Genomic DNA, 17339 nt, shown 5'->3' on the forward strand with positions numbered 1-17339 from the left:
TGTGACACTTAGTGACAATTATTCTGAAGAACAGGAAAGACCCAGCATTATATGTGATCCCAGGAAACATGGCTGGCTAATAGATAATAATATTCTATGTGTACCATAATCTTCAAGTATATAACGTCATTTTACAAAACACCTGTTTTAGTAAGACTATATAGTATCTATCACACAATTGGTGGATAGAATATTTATTAAAGAATGTGTGAAAATGCTGCCCTGGGAATTTCAATGTGCTTTTTATATTTGTTAGCATCACTTTGTGATAAGGTAATGAGAATGTCTGAATACTGCTTATGAGATAATAAAAACAACAATAATGCTAATAATTATGAGGAAGTTGGCATTTGTATTTGGTATAATCTTCACAGCAACCCTGAAAGTGGGTACTCGTATTATCCTATTTTATATAAGAGGATTTTGAGGCTTTAAGGCAGGGGTCTCAAACTCGCGGCCCGCCGACAATTTTGTGCGGCCCGCAGACTAATCCACGAAGTTCAAGAAAAGTGTTGTGTAACAGTTGCCTTTTGTAGACCTAGTGCGGCCCGCCGAAGGGCTGTGATCTTGCTCTGCGGCCTACATGCTAAATTGAGTTTGAGACCCCTGCTTTAAGGGATTAGGTTATTTGTCCAAAGCCATGCAGCTAGTTTCAAAGTGGTTGCTCCTAGATTCTAACCCAGGTCTGCCCTTCTCTGCAGCCCAGATGGTTGATTAGTGAGAATTAAGGTATGCTTTTCCACTGTTAATTTATATAAAGCAAACTTCATTCTTTATACAGAAAGAAGAGCCAGACATTAAAATTACAGACCCTAACATCTCTTCTGTGATGTCATATGCAACTAAGATGACATTTTGAAAAGATCATTTTAACAGGGACATTTTTATGTCTTTAAATTTCTAAATGCTGTTCTGTTAGCCCATTATCAGTCATCTCTTTTCAACTGAAAGGTTAACAGGTGAGCACCCACTTCTAATTTATAGTGTATGGTGTGGGTGTGTGACCTGAAGACATGACCCAGAATGAAACCAACCCTCCAGCTTCACTTCTCTTTTCAGGGAACCCGGATCATTGCTGCATCTGGCGAATGAACCGCTGCCAACATTTCATAAGTGGGTTTACACATCAGCTTGAAAAACCTTAAACTATGAAACATTGGCAAATGGATTCTCAGGGTGAAAATGAAAAACATGTATTTCTAAAAGCAGAGTATTATTCTTTTCTTTCTTTAACATGGGTCTTTGGGTGTTTGTTTTTCCCTTGAGAACATGTCCTGAGAATTAGCAGTGTAGTGGAACCGATGTATTAAACAGCAAGAAGCTCCCGCGCCTTACTTTTTCAGTCCACGTGGTTTTTCCTAAAAAGCGTTACCCCACCGTTGATTGATCACACTCTCTTTTTAAATGTCTAACTTCACCATGAGACATTTTTAGACTTTTACGGAGTATTGATTTTGACATTTTTGACATTAAAACGACTAAGGGTACATCTAGAACTGAATGCTACCAAGAGGAGAGGTTAGGTGCATTAGATTTTATTATAGCTCCGTGGGCTCTTACCAATGGCAGGCAATGGCCTGTTTTAAGATCCTGCTTTTGATGATAGTAAATAAAATGCTTATGTCTTATTGAATGTTTGCTAAATGCTCATCATCATGCTATGAACTTTGCATGTGTGGTCTCTTTAACACTTATTTAATTTCACTGTAAAATGACAGCAATAGTAGCACCTGTCTCATAGGGTGGCTTCTACGTATTTAAGATCACATGGCTAACCAGTGAAAGACCTGGGATATGATTAAAGGTATATTAGCTCTAAAAGTCCAAGTTTCTATCTAGAACATAGTGGATGTACACATTGGCACTTCTGTACCTAATGTTTGCCCCCACCCCGAACTGATAATTTCACGGAAAGAGTAAAGTTGTTTCCTTGGGACTCTGCTTGTACTACTTGACCAGATACATTTTTAGAACTGGTTTGAGCCATTCTAAGCTAAGACATAATTTGTTTCTTCAATTTGCTTTTACAGAAGCTGCTTAGACCTACAGTTAGCAAAGTGTAGCCTGTTTATAAAATTCTAAACTGCATTGAAAGCTCCCTGGGCATGATTTCCTTAGAGGAGCCCTAGCAGGTGCTTTACACACAACCACTAGAAAGCTATTTTTCTATAAACTTCCCCAGAATATGACCTTAGTGACTGACACTCTGAGCTAATCGCTACTCATATTCCTCCAACATATTTCTCTTATGATCTCTCCAGGGGATCTTTTCGTTCCAAAACATACTGGTGGCTTTAGAATAAAAGAGACCACTAGCTTTGAATCTGCAAAGTTGGTTTTAGGAGAACACTCTGCCACTGATGTTGTGTAACCTCAGTGGACCTTAGTGTTTTCATGTGCAAAATGGGAATAGTATTTGCCCTGCTTGCCTCTCAGTTCTTCAAGATAAAAATAGAAAATGATTTACAAAGATGTGGCATAATTCTTAAAGGAAAGTGGTTGAGACTAAACTGAACTAGGTTTAAAGCCTGATTTTGACAGTTAGTGGCTGCAGGGTATTGGACACATTATTTACCCTAATGGAGCAAGAGACTGTGAAGAGTTAGTGAGATAATATAACCTACTCACAATGCAATGAGCTCTAGCTAGTAGTTTGTTTTGATTAACATTGGGTTAAAAATGATCTTATTTCAATGTAAGAGAATAAAGAGGAAGGAAGTATTAGAAAGACTTGAGTGAGCATGTGAATTCATGCTGTCTATAAATTTAACATGAGTTTTGGTGTTTAAATAAGATCTTCATTCTCTCAATCTTGCCAGCATAAAACGAGGTCATCAGCAATACATTACAATGAAAGCATTTTCATTAAACTGCCTTTCCTCCAAAGAAAAAAAATCTCACTGTGTAGACTCTATATTAGACTTGCCTTTTGACCCTGTGTTGGGCACATAAAGTTCCTGAGTAACTAATTATGAAATATATAAGTGATATGTTGACTTTTCTCTGAAACCCCTCCAAATGTCCTGTTTCCCAAGTTAACCTACACAGTTTACAAAATCTCCCAAAGATCTAGCAAATGTCTATTGTGTACTTAGCTGATGAAGTCAAAACATAGGAGATATGATATATGCAAAGTAGTGTGAAAAGTTTCTTATTTTCTATTTCTCCTCAGTCAACAGGTTAATTTGGCACACTACACTTCTTATTGATAACTTTGATCATGGTTTAGACAAATTTCCTTTTCTAGAATATGAAGAAAATCTTTATGATACTAAGGTATTTCAGAGCTCACTCAGCGGAACAGCAGTTAAAGTATGTTAAAAGAGCAGTAAACCTAGAAAAATAATTTTTCTCTTTGTTTTCTCAGCAAACCAAGTTACTGATGAATTCCACTGAATATCACAGGAAAAGGGGCTACTTCTACATTATTATTATTATTATTATTAATTACTATTATTATTTGCTTTGTCTTCCTAGAATGACTACAAAAAACTGTCAATGCAGTGCAAAGATTTTGTTGTTGGACTCCTTGATCTGTGCAGAAATACTGAAGAAGTAGAGGCTATTCTGAATGGAGATGTTGAAATGTACCACAGTGGTGGAGAGCACGGTCGTCCAAATCTCAGCCGTTTAAAACTTGCCATTAAATATGAAGTAAAAAAAGTAAGGTCAGGCATGAAGCCTATTTACTTTGCTTTGTATTGGTGTTAAATAAGGATGAAGGATTGGCATAGTTAAATTGAGCTGGGTTTTTCTAATTAACATGTACACTAGGCAGATTCTCTAATGAATCCTAAGAGCCTTGTTATGAGGCATCTAACCTACACTAAACATCAGTCTTTAAAATCTAGATTTCCTTATTTAGTGATGCACTTTCCTGTACTTAACTAATGGCACAGCCATAACTTTTATATGTCCAGATGATAAGACATTTGCTATATCACAGGAACACCATTATTTAAGACCCAACTCCAACTTCCCATTTGTTGTTATATTCCAATTCCTTCTTTAGTGCATTTGAATCTCTTCCAACTATATATTAATTTGTGGAATATTTTTATTTGTCTTTATTCAGTAGGCTCCTTCCCAAATCCTTGACTGCTTTCTTAGGTTATATGTGATACCTTTCTTAAAAAAGTTTTTAGGCCCTGGCCAGTTCACTCAGTGGTAGAGCATTGCCCTGGTGTATTGGCATCCTGGTTTAATTCCCAGTCAGGGCACACAGGAGAAGCAACCATCTGCTTCTCTACCTCTCCCCCTTTTTTTTTCTCTCTCTCTCTTTTCCTCCTGCAGCCATGGCTCAGTTGGAGCAAGTTGGCCCCAGGCTCTGAGGATGTCTCCATGGCCTCACCTCAGGCACTAAAATAGCTTGGTTGCCGAGCAGCGGAGCATAGGCCCCAGAGGCAGAGGCATATTTAATGGAGGGCGCACACCCTGGGCCCTGACTTCTGAAGGACCCCACAAAACCCCAACTTTACACTTTTTTCTAATATAAGGGGCCCAATATTTTCTTCTGCAACCCAGGACCTCAACTGACCTTAATCCACCTCTGCCCAGAGGGGCAGAACATCACCTGGTAGGGAGCTTGCTGGGTGTATATCAGTTGGGGTGAATGCAGGAGTCTGTCTCTTTGCCTCCCTGCTTCTCACTTAAGAAAAAATTTAAAAATAAATTTAAAAAATGAAATAAAAAAAGTTTTTAAGGCTAAATCTTATAATAAAGGTAATATATGCCTATGGTAAGTTTTCAAACAGTATAGATATACCCCTTTTCTATCTTCCCAATTCTTACAGAAAAATGGGAATCACTGTTATATTTCTCTCCACAAACTTATATATTAGACATTTCACTTATCAGTAAATAAATATCCACTTCATCTTTTCAAAGGCTGCATTATTATACCATGTGCTCATTTAATCAGTTTATTGTTTAAAGGTGTTTAATATTAGCTTTAAGCTGGTTATTATTATTACAAGATGCTACAATAAACATACTTGTTTATATAACTTGCTTACCTGCATGAGTTTTATCTGTAGACAAAATTTTTAGGTATGTAATTAATATGTCAAATTTTAATTTTTTAAATTTCAAAACATTGGCTAAGTATATCTCTTCAAAAAAAGTGCACCAGTTCACACAGACCAATAATGATGTATGACAGGGCTTATTTCTTCTGCTCACACTGGGTATTATTAAACTTTATCATTCTGAGAAGATAAATATCATATCTTGTTTTAATTATGTTTGAAGTTAACCATTCTTAGGAATCATTTGTAGTTCCTTTATATACCTGTCCTTTACCTAACTTTTTAATATTCTTTACCATTTTTTAAATGTTAGATCATTGCTTTTCTGTATATTAAGTAGTGTTGCCCTCTGTCCTATGTAGAAATCATTTTTAAAAATAAATATGTGAGCCTGACCTGTGGTGGCGTAGTGGATAAAGCGTTGACCTGAAAATGCTGAGGTCGCCAGTTCGAAACCCAGGGCTTGCCTGGTCAAGGCACATATGGGAGTTGATGCTTCCTGTTCCTCTCTCTCTTCTCTCTCTTTCTCTCTCTTCTCTCTCTGTCTCTCTCTTCTCTCTCTTTCCCTCTCTCTCTCCTTTCTAAAATGAATAAATAAAAATTAAAAAAAAATAAATATGTGAGACAAATTCATAGACACAGATAATAGTATGTTGGTTACCAGAGAGGAAGAGGAGTGGGGAAGGGATGAAGAGAATTAAGCGGGTCAAATCTATGGTAATGGAAGGAGACTAGATTTCGGGTGGTGAGCACACACTGCATTGCACAGATGATGTATTATATAAATGGACACTTGAAACCTGTATAATTTTATTAACCAATGCAAAATATGAAACATAAAAAGTTTAATTGAAAGGGTTTAAGGCACAGAGATGGAATAAGCTGTCCAAAAACAGACCCATATATATAAGAATTTAGTCTAAATGAGACCCACTAATTTAGTATAAAATAAGTTTAGTGTTTTATATAAGTACAGGAAAGATGGCACACAGTTTTGTTTTAAAGTATTTAAACATCTGGACTAGTAGGGTCTTTACATTGTTCCTTCTAGATGGAAAAAAACATATAATTATAAAAGTCCTTCTGTAAAACATTGATGAATCATTTTTTGATGAATCTTTTTATAATACTAAATTTAAAAAATTCTATGCTTTGAAAGAAATCCCATTGGTTATAAGGAAAAAGTTTGATAAATTAGAATCTTCTAACTTATATAATAACATATTAGAGCATCCTGCCATTGTGCTTGGTGCCTGTCAACTAGATGTGTTATGTTTGTTCCTTAATTCTAACTATATATATATATTTTTGTGTGTGTGTGGGAAAGAATAGAGCAAAATACTAGAACAAAAGAACATAGTTGATGTTGAACTTTTCTTTATTCAAGCTGTTAAATGTTTTGTCGCTTTCCTGCTAGTTTGTAGCTCATCCAAATTGTCAACAGCAGCTTCTCTCCATCTGGTATGAGAACCTTTCTGGTTTGCGGCAACAGACAATGGCAGTCAAGTTTCTCGTGGTCCTTGCCGTTGCCATCGGACTGCCCTTCCTGGCTCTCATTTACTGGTTTGCTCCATGCAGCAAGGTATGTCTGTGAAATCTAGAACTCCCTGGTCTCCTAGAAGTGTGTCTAGTTGAATAGATCAGAGCTAGTTATGCATTCTATTTCCCAAATGAAAATTTTAGGAAGATCAGTTGGGCTTAAATATCTTAATGTTTTTAATGCTGCTAAATAACATATGATAGTTAGGAAATAGAAAAAGAAATGGAAGGGAAAGTTCATTTGTAACATTATCACTTCATAGGTAAAAGAAAACTTCAGTTACTATGTTAGTATATTTCCTTTTTGTCTTCTCTGTAGTCATATCTATGCATATATTTTTGTATTTTTAAATGAGGTTATAGTAGTGTGCATTGAGCAGATATTTTAAGTAACATCCTAAAAGATAAACTTGCTTCCTGTCTTTATTTTTTTCTCTGGCAAAATTTGAGATGAAAATGTTTGTTTTGTGTTTATTTTAGCTAATATGACCAGAAAAATCTTAATTTAAATAAAGGACAGTCATATAAAACACTCATGTAATGATAGGTTCAGTGAAGAATATTTATTTTAGGGACAGTGCACATTGTAACCTGACAGCAAAGATAGTTGTGTTTTTTGTTTGTTTTATGTTTTAGTATTGTTTTTTGTTTGTTTGTTTTTTTAGCAAAATCTATCTGCATGGTTTGGTGAAAATATGTTCAAATGGATCTAACTTTTCTTTAGTGTGACAGAACAAGTTTGAAAAATGTTCAGATGTTTGAATTCTGTTAACGGGCACGGACTTTTGTCTGTCCTGCATTGCCAACAATCTTATTGTTCATGCTTTTGAAGCCACATTTCTGGGAATGTTTAAGTCGCCAGTCTGTAAGTGAAACTAAAATAATGCTAAAGCTATATGGCGAAATGTCTGCTGGATCATTCATTTATGAGTTCTGCAGAAATGTCAGTTGAATCACTGGCTGTTCTAAACCATGTGCATGACTAATTTTCAAACATTTGTAAATGCGTGGGTGCGAACACAAACATCACTATTACCAATATTTTTTTTTATTACTTAGTCACATATTTGGTGCTTTAGCCTTATAGGGACCTTTCTCAGCAGCTTTTGGTATAAAGCCGATGCAAAGCCATTTTTTTAATATATTGTTGAATTTTATAAATACTTATAGTGATGATATAGAAACTGCCAGAAACTGGGCATTTTCTTATCAGTATAAAATCTATCACCACAGATTTTCTTTTTCCTTAAAATATATAAGGCCAAAAATTCATCTCTTATAAATGAAATATAAGTGGTAAAAATAGTGAGATTTACTAGACTTAGAAATTTGTAACATAGTATTTTTTTGAGAAAGTTATAATTCTTTTCTTCCCTTTTTCATAGGAATCACAGATTCCACTTTGAAAAAAAATTTCTAAATTGTCCTTAGTGGCACAAAGGCTACCTCTATGTATATAGTCTCTGTTCTGCTTATACTAACATTTCCTGAGTCTTCAGAGATTTTTTTTTTTGTGTGTGTATTTTTTCTTAAGTGAGAAATGGGGAGGCAGAGAGACTTCTGCATGCACCTTACTGGGATCCACCTGGCAAGCCCACTAGGGGGCGATACTCTGCCCATCTAGGGCATTGCTCTGTTGCAACCCGAGCCATTTTTAGCACCTGAAATGGAGTCATGGTGCCATCCTCAGCACCTGGGGCCAAATTGCTCCAGTGGAGCCTTGATAGGGGGAAGGCGAATAGAGGGAGAGAGAGAATGAAGAGGAGGAAGAGTGGAGAAGCAGATGGTCACTTCTTCTGTGTGCCCTGACCAGGAATTGAACGTGGGACATCCACACACCAGGGCAACATTCTACCACTGAGCCAACTGGCCTGGGCCTCTGAGTCTTTAGAGATTTAAGATGAATTAAAAGAAGAGGAGTTTCTGAATTATATCATTTCATGATCAGTTAAATTATAATATCTTTTCTAAACTGAATAATTTCCCTTCCCCCTCTCCAGTGAGTTCCAAAGCAGAATGCCTTACAGAGAGTTTGGTGTTTTGACACATTATATTATTGGCAGTCCTTAGAGTTACACATTTCCTAAATTTTGATTGAATCCTAATTAACCTGATTTCCTTCACTATTTCTTCTTCCTTGGCCATATTTCTTTCTGGCATATATTTTTCATCCTCGTTTATGAACACTGAGACAAATAATCAAATAAAAAGGACACTGTCAAGGTATTTTCTTCTCATATGAAAATCTATTTTACTGACTGTTATTTAGCCTTTGAAGCATGATGATAAAATCCATTTTATAATTTTTTTTCCCATTTAGCAATGAATATAGACATTATTTACAGCTTACAGAGTTTATTTATTTTTTTTTTGGTGTTTTTCTGAAGTGAGAAGCAAGGAGGCAGAGAGACAGAATCCCACATGTGCCCGACCAGGATCCACCCAGCATGCCCACCAGGGTGCAATGCTCTGCCCATCTGAAGCGTTTCTCTGTTGCAACTGGAACCATTCTAGTGCCTGAGGCAGAGGTCATGGAGCCGTTCTCAGAGCCCTGGCCGACTTTGCTCTAATGGAGTCTTGGCTGTGGGAGGGGAAGAGAGAGATAGAGAGGAAGGAGAAGGGGAAGGGTGGAGAAGCAGATGGGCGTTTCTCCTGTGTGCCCTGGCTGGGAATCAAACCCAGGACTTCCACACGCTGGGCCGATGCTCTACTGCTGAGCCAGCCAGCCAGGGCCCAGAATTTCTTTTTTGTGGGGGAAGATTGCTTAAGCTCTATAGATGTTTTATTTAAAGTGCTATTTTAAATATTGAGAAATTTCCAATACATTCACGCATGTTCAGCCAGGCCCAATTGTAGGCCTGCGCACCTTGACAGAGCCCTGTTCCTGTTTGAAGTTGGTTTTATTTCTCCACATTTCTCTCTTCTTTTTTCAGAAACTTTTTTTTGGTCCTTACTTGTCTCTTTTTCCACTGTAATTCAAATATCAATTGCTTTATGCTCATTATGATAAAAATAGGTTATGCTTTAATTTCAAATTATTTTAGTTTAAGTGAGTGTAACCTTTTCTGTTTCTATTGGTATTTTGTAGTTAGGTCTTTGGTCATCAATAAATATTTAAAAATAGTATGAGATATAATATTTAAAAGCCAATATTTCTTTCAATGGCTCCACTCAATAATTTACAATGTACATCAAAAATTCTCTTTTATAGTTGTTTATCAGAAATTTGTCTACATTTCAGAAGATATAGATGACAAATTTTACTAAAATGGAAAATCACTTAAATTTCAAATTTCTAAAGTCCATGAAATGCTGCCAAAATCTACCTTAGTCTTCAGAGAAACACAACTCCGTAATTTTGTTAGGCGCAGGAAGTTGGCACCCAATGTTAACCTTAGTTCGGCAGCCTCAGTTCTTGAGTTCTGGTGAAGAGAAGAATTCAGAGCTAAGACTCAATTATAACAGAAGGTTTATTTACAAGGCCATAGAGTCACAGAGATAGAAGTGAGCTGTAGAAGAAATGGGCTCAGAAAATGAGCTACAGGAAAAGAAAAATGGAGGGAGGAAAAGAGACAGAGATGGACAGAGGGAGAGAGAGAAAAATTCTTGGGGAAAGAATGGGTTGAGGAAGGGTGCAGGGTGCTCCACGGAGAGAGCCACACTGTGTCCTCCATCCTGAGACTTTTATCTGAGGTCTCAGGAGGATCTCAAGAGAATACTCATCAGCTTTCTTGGTGTCTTTCCTCAGAGTCATGGTCGTTAGTAATTGCAGCTAGTCCCGATGTCAGCTGTGGCCTTGCTGCTCTCCCGGGCCTGGAGCAGGAATACTCCTGAGGCCTAGATGCCATCTTCAGGGGTTAATGCTCAAAAGAGGGGTCATGAAAGGACTTGTAGTGTTACCTGTTGCCAGGCACCCAGGACACTCTGCCTGCCTGCTGACTCTCTGCATCTGGCCCATCGTTCCTGCTCTGCTCATGCCTTGTCTTCTACACTTTGTAATGGGAAATAGAGGATATGAATATCCAAACACACGTTTTAGTTTCCTGCCAACCAACTTTTTGTTTTTTTACTTGTTTGTTTGCCTTTTTCCCTATGAACTAGAATTTTTAATAATAGCAGAGCATCTGGTTTGATTCTCCTCTCTCCCTTCTAAATAAAACAAAGGAGTAATGTTACACAAAGGCCAGTGATTGAATGAAGAAGGCAGGCCGGCCAGGTCAGGAGTGAGGTCCAGAGCAGATACCCTGCCCTGAATAGGTGAACATTGATTCTGGATGTGTCCAGGACAGTGAGACTCGAGTTCCAGAGTTTTCAGACCTGTGGCCCACTCTAATGTAAATAGCTTTATTCTCAACACTGCTCTATGTCCTCAACCTTTCCTCTTCTCCTTCTCCATTGTGTCTTGGGTAACTTTGTATTTTGAAGCCTACATCTGATTTTTTCTGGAACAAGGCAGAATATAAATACATTTTTCATGGATTTACCTAAACAGTCATTGCCCCTATCCCAGTTTTTCACAGCAATAAAATATGTTTGAAAATTTTTTTAATTGGTTTAAGGTTTATAGTAATTTTTTTCCTTGAGGAGCTTATTAAATATTGTGCTACATTTTCATTTGCTATAATACATGAAAATAAATCCTATGTAAAACATTGCAGAATAAAAATTAAACATGTGACACACCATGGGAAAAGTAATTAAAGATGTATTTATGTTCATTTGTTCACAGTCTATATTCTTAAGAAACACAACTAAGGACAACATGGAAAGGAAAATGAGGTCCACTTTGCTTCCTATTTGTTTTAACTTTGCCCTCATTTGATTTTGAGAGTTCTATTTTAAATAGGATCTAAAAAAAACCTAAAAAACAAAAAATACTCTGAGTCCAGATAATGAACATTATTCTAGAAATATGGTTTTGAGGTGAGTTGTATAGCAGGTTTTCACAAAGTAACTTTGGATTGGCTCTACAATATATCTAACTAGATGTATCGATTGGCTTAAAACTAAGTAAAAGTATAGATATGCACATGCACATGTTCTCGCACAAATATTCTTATGTCCTATCTTGCCTAAATTCTAAATTCAAGAGATAAGGAACTGAACTATATGATTTATTCTAGCCTTATCTTTTAAGATTTTGAAAATCATATAGACAAGTAAAACTTACAGGAATGGAGAACATTGATTGCATTTCTTCCATAACAGCATTTATCTTTTTAAAGTCTATTTAAAATAAAAATAAAATATTTTTTAACTATAGTTGACATTCAATAATATATTAGTTTCAGGTGTACAGCATAATGGTTAGACATTTATATAAGTCATGAAGGGATCCCGCCGATAAGTCTAGTATCTATCTGGTACCATACATAGTTATTTTTTACATAAAAAGCAACTTCTTTGTTTACTCTAAGAATTTACATACACCTATACATGTACTATAATGATAAAATAAGAAATGACTTTGCAACTAAATTAACTCTGAAACAAGAATGCCTGGTTTCAAATTCCAGCTCTACTATTCATGAGTTATGTGACCTGTAAGCAAGTTTCTGGACTTTATTTCCTGAGGTGTGTTTTTTTTATAAATCTATAAAATAGTCATTTTAATATCACCTAACTCTTGAGAGTACAATGACTACATGAGTTAACAGAGTAAAGCAGTTAAACAGTACTTGGCACATAACAAATACTGGCTGTGTTGTTAGTATTATTAATTTATAAATTTTTCTGTAATAATGAACTCATTTGAAAGGCTCTTGAAAGCTACGGGCTCTCTTCTAAGAAAAAAATTGCACACGCATCTAGGGTTTTGCTTACCAGTTCAAGGGCTGCACAGTGTGCCCTTGAGACCCATCTGAACACATCTCACCCTTCTGTTCCAGCTAGAGTTTGGGAATCTCAGATGAACATGAATCCTGTACCTCAGAGGCACGAGAGCTTTTATTGTCTCCTTGTTTCATCGGAAATTCATTTCACATAATTTAGAAAATTCACTTATTGCCACTTAGCTAATGAACGAATGCAACTGGAACTTGAACCTAAAATGTTGGCCTTTATTTAAATCCAGTGTCATTCCAGGACATTGCTCCAGTACATTATGGAAACTGCCCTGCTGTCCTCTTCTCTTTTCTTGGTACTCATAACTTCTACCGCATTTACTACATCATCAAAATAGTGGCGTCACTTGATGCCTGATTGTACCCAAGTCGGTGAAATATACATGAGGACAACAAGCGAGGCAAATATCAGGCCAAGGATCTGGGCATTGCAAAGTAGACGCAGTTTAATGATTTTATTGCTGCTTCCTCAATATTTCATCCCCACTAAATTAGCTCGCTTTTTATGAATAATGATAATACTGTGGTCTGCCTTTTGTCATTATTATATTAATAAAATATAATATTATTTGTTGGTGCTATATAATGTTTCAAGAATCTCACCATCATTTAATAGAGAAGTTAATTTATTTAGTTATCAATCCAGAACATCAACATATGTAGTTGCAAAATGTGATCAAAATTTTATACCAGCATAAAGAATTATTCTATAATTAGTTATATATATAAATAAAATCACCACCTTAGGAGAACACTGGAATACACAGATGGTTATTGTGTAATTGCATGTGTTTTGCACAGTGTACGAAACGTAGCTAAGATTTTCTTTTTGGTGTGTGTTGTGGCAGATGGGGAAGATAATGCGTGGACCGTTCATGAAGTTCGTAGCACACGCCGCCTCCTTCACCATTTTTCTGGGACTGCTAGTCATGAATGCAGCTGACAGATTTGAAGGCACCAAACTCCTTCCTAATGAAACCAGCACAGATAATGCAAAACAGCTGTTCAGGATGAAAACATCCTGCTTCTCATGGATGGAGATGCTCATTATATCCTGGGTAATAGGTAAAGACAGATTTTGCATCATCATTTATTTTTGCAGCCCTAGCAGTTAGACTGAATGATACTGATTTCTTCACACATCGGTTATATACAAATGGATACAGCATGATACAATGCATTCACACCATGATTTTCTTTGTGTTTTTAAAGCAGAGTTATCTTGGGTTCATTATCAGTGCCATAGTCTCCTCACATGCCCCAAGAAAGACCAGGGAGAATATAAACAGGATAGTATTAATCAAACGCCAGCAATGATGAAAAACCACCATTCATATTTTGGGAGAGCTATGGCTTAAAGCTTAAAAAACAACCACATGATTTTACATTGAGATTTAATAAGAACTGAAATTAATAGCCACTCATTTTTGGAACATTACGTACCAGAAACTGTCCAAAGCACTTTATATACATCACATACAAAATCTCTCTGCCTCTGTTTTCTAATATGTAACATAATAATTACATATACCTTACAGCATTTATGTGAGAATTAAGTAGTTTGTTTTAGAGCAGTGTTTCCCAACCTTTTTTGTACCATGCCCCACCTTAACCTTTCTAAAATTTTTATGTCCCCCCCATGTAACCTACATAATTTTTAACATTAAAAAATTGATTTGTTCACTTAATAAACATAAATGATAGGTTCTAGGAAGAAATCACTATGAAATTGTTAACAAAACACAGTAAGTAAAATTTCAAAACATATAATGAAAAACAAATTTAAATTCCAAATAATTTTAATACAGATTTTTCTATATTAATTTATTATTTTAATTTAGTGTGATCCTTGTGCTTGATGCTTGCTGCACAGAGATTTTATATTAGGTTACAATTTGGTTAGCTTTAGTCTCAAGTCTCCACGTTGTGTTATATCCAGCCGATTTCTTTTCTTTACCAGTAAATCATTTACAGCACTAAATCCACATTCAGCTAAGAATGAAGATGGAAACGGTAGCAATAGTTTTCTTGCACATTTGGTTGAATTTGGGTATTTGATTTCTGTTTCCTCACAAAGCCATGCCATCGCTCCTTTGATATTAAATAAAGCTTTAACTGACTCATCATTTTGCAATTCTGCGAGTTCTTCTTGATACTGCATATTTGATATATCAAACAAATCCACGAACATTGGCTGCATCATCCATGTTAGGAAATCAATTTGTTTTAAATCAGAAAATCTTTCTTTTAAATCAGCCGATAGAATATTCAAATGATTGACAATAACAAGTAAAGCGGTATCAGTTACTTCACATTTTTGGAGCCAATGAAACTGTTTAAAATTTTTGTTGTTAATATGTTTCTGACATAACTCAATATTGGTAATGAAACCAAATATCTTTGCTTTTGCATCAACAAGAGTTTTATTTGTTCCTTGAAGTTGCTTATTTAATATATTTAGTTTTTCAAAGATATTGGCTAAATAACTCACAAATGCTTTACCATCTATTGTTAACAGATACTTCATTTCAGGTTTGTCGCTTAAAAAATCACTAAGAGTATCAAACAGTTCCATAAATCTTTTCAGTTTCCTTTAGATAGCCATCTGACTTCAGTATGAAGTAAAAGTCTCACATGGTCTTCATTTTGTTCTTCACAAAATAGCTTGAAAAGACGCTCACATTTGGCACTAGCTTTAATAGCATTAACACACTTTATTACTGTATGGAATACTTCATTCAGAACAGGCGAGATGTTTTTAGCTACCAAGTTTTCCCTAAGAATAACACAATGCACAAAAATCATTTCTGGATTCGCATCCTTCATCAATTTTAAGCAGCCATTTTTCTTGCCCATCATATTGGAAGCACCATCTGCAGCACAATATGTTATATTTTTCATTGGTATATCATTGACATCTAAGTAGTTTTTTAGCTTATTATATATATCTTTGGAGGTAGTAGTGCTTTCTAATCTTTTACAGAACAACATTTCTTCAGCAAAATGTCCTTTATCAATATATCTTACGTAAGTTATCAATACTGCCTCACTGTCTCTCAAAGTTGATTCATCCATTTGCAAGGAGAATTTTCTTGTTTTCAGCTTTTCAATAAGTTGTTTTTCAATATCCTCACTCATTTCATCTATTCTTCTGGTAACAGAATTGTTACTGAGTGGCATAGCTTTTACATCTTTGTCATCTTTTTCAAGAACCGTTTTAAGAAATGCTGATATTGATGGTTTTATTAAATTCTCTCCTATACTGTGATTTTCTCCAGTTTTAGCGATGAATAAAGAAATTTGATAACTAGCCTCAAGAACACGATTATTAGTTGAAGTATGAGCAGTAAATAGAGACTTTAATGTTCTTTTTTCAAAAATTTTCTTTAAAGTTTTAAAGTAACTCAAATCTGAATTAATATGAGCACTATGTTTCACCTTCAAATGTGCCTCAAGACGACCTCGTTTCATTGATTCGTTGGTCAAGCATTGCTGGCATAAAAGACAAAAAGGAATCCGCTCATCGTGAACAGCGGGTATGAACCCAAATTTTAAATATTCCTCCGAATATTGACGAGTTTTTTCTTGCTTACACCACTCATTTTACTATGGGCTATAAGAAATAAAAATAAGATCAATTAAAAACTAATATTAAAATATGTGTTAAAATATATTCAATGTGACATAGAGTAAACGTATACTAAAAATTCATATTTATTTAAATGTATATAACACATTTACTACACTACCACCGCAAATCAAAAGGTATCTATATTTTTTCCACTTGACAAAATTTTCTGGAAAGTTATGCTTCTAAAAATTGTCGTGCATGCACTATTATAACTCCAATAATATTTATAAAATATTATTGCTTTCTAGCCCCAATATAAGAAGTACTTAATAAAGAGTTTAATATTGATAAAAATAAAATCAAATACTTACCAATTATATCTATGCAATATATATATGTATATTTATTAAATCAGCGAGCTTTTACAACAATTTTGACTGACACTTATTTTAAATTAACACCAACTGAATGATGTGAAACACTACAGAAGTTGCGATGGGCCAATTAGGTGAGAATAACTGCGTTGTTTAGCGAGTTTTTAAAACGTCCGGGGTTCCCCTTGGCAGACGGCACGCTCCGCGGTGAACCCAGGACGAAGTTTACTTGACGACGCCAATCACCCAATTGATATTTTGGTCTCATCAAACGAAATTATACTTAATAATTTTTTACCGCAATTATTTAAGAATTGCATTTTTTTTAACTTTGGCACCGATATCTAGCATTGCATTTAAATGGCCTGGGGCGAAAGAGTTAAAGTAGTGTCGAGTCCATTTTCAAATTGCCCCCCTTAACTATCGAATTGCCCCCCTGTGGGGCATGGGCCCCACGTTGGGAAACACTGCTTTAGAGTTTTAGGTGGTAAGTGAAACAGAGGGAATGCAGTGTTAACTACTACACTCTTTGTCCATTAATTATACATATGACTTGTTACTAAATATACTATAATGCAAATAGGAAAAATATTTTAATTGGATATTTATGAATGAATAAATTCAATAGCTATTAAGTGCCTTTGTTAGGTAGTGAGGATACCAAGGTGAATGAGACATTGTCCTTACACTCAAGGAAGTTATGATAAGTCTGGGGACATGTCAATAAGTAAATCAGTAATTAACTAAAACCTATGTGGTAATTACCATAATTGAGGCACTGTTAGGGTATTGTGAACGTATGCAGATTAGGCATCCCCAGCTGAATGAGGTGTAATGTGGAAGGGGTAGAGAAGACCTCCGTAGACAGTACCTTCAATCTGAGACTTTGACAATACGAAGATGTTAACAGAATCAGGTGTTTAGGAGGGAGTAAGGCCACTACAAGGCATGGAAATGTTAGATGTGAGGATGTGGAATGAGCTCC

The 17339-nt window shown here is 35.6% G+C and overlaps 1 protein-coding gene across 4 annotated transcripts in view; it reads left to right on the top strand.

Annotated features, from left to right (window-relative positions):
* Window positions 1-17339, top strand: part of TRPC6 (transient receptor potential cation channel subfamily C member 6) — a 136743-nt gene that overhangs the window by 89081 nt on the left and 30323 nt on the right. For all 4 annotated transcript variants that reach the window (XM_066247981.1, XM_066247992.1, XM_066247998.1 and 1 more), the window contains exons 3-5: window positions 3478-3663; window positions 6445-6609; window positions 13258-13474. In XM_066247981.1, the coding sequence (XP_066104078.1) occupies window positions 3478-3663; window positions 6445-6609; window positions 13258-13474 (568 nt within the window). The remainder of the gene's footprint in view (window positions 1-3477; window positions 3664-6444; window positions 6610-13257; window positions 13475-17339) is intronic.

This window comes from Saccopteryx bilineata, chromosome 1, assembly GCF_036850765.1.
Source record: "Saccopteryx bilineata isolate mSacBil1 chromosome 1, mSacBil1_pri_phased_curated, whole genome shotgun sequence".
Taxonomy (NCBI): Eukaryota; Metazoa; Chordata; class Mammalia; order Chiroptera; family Emballonuridae; genus Saccopteryx; species Saccopteryx bilineata.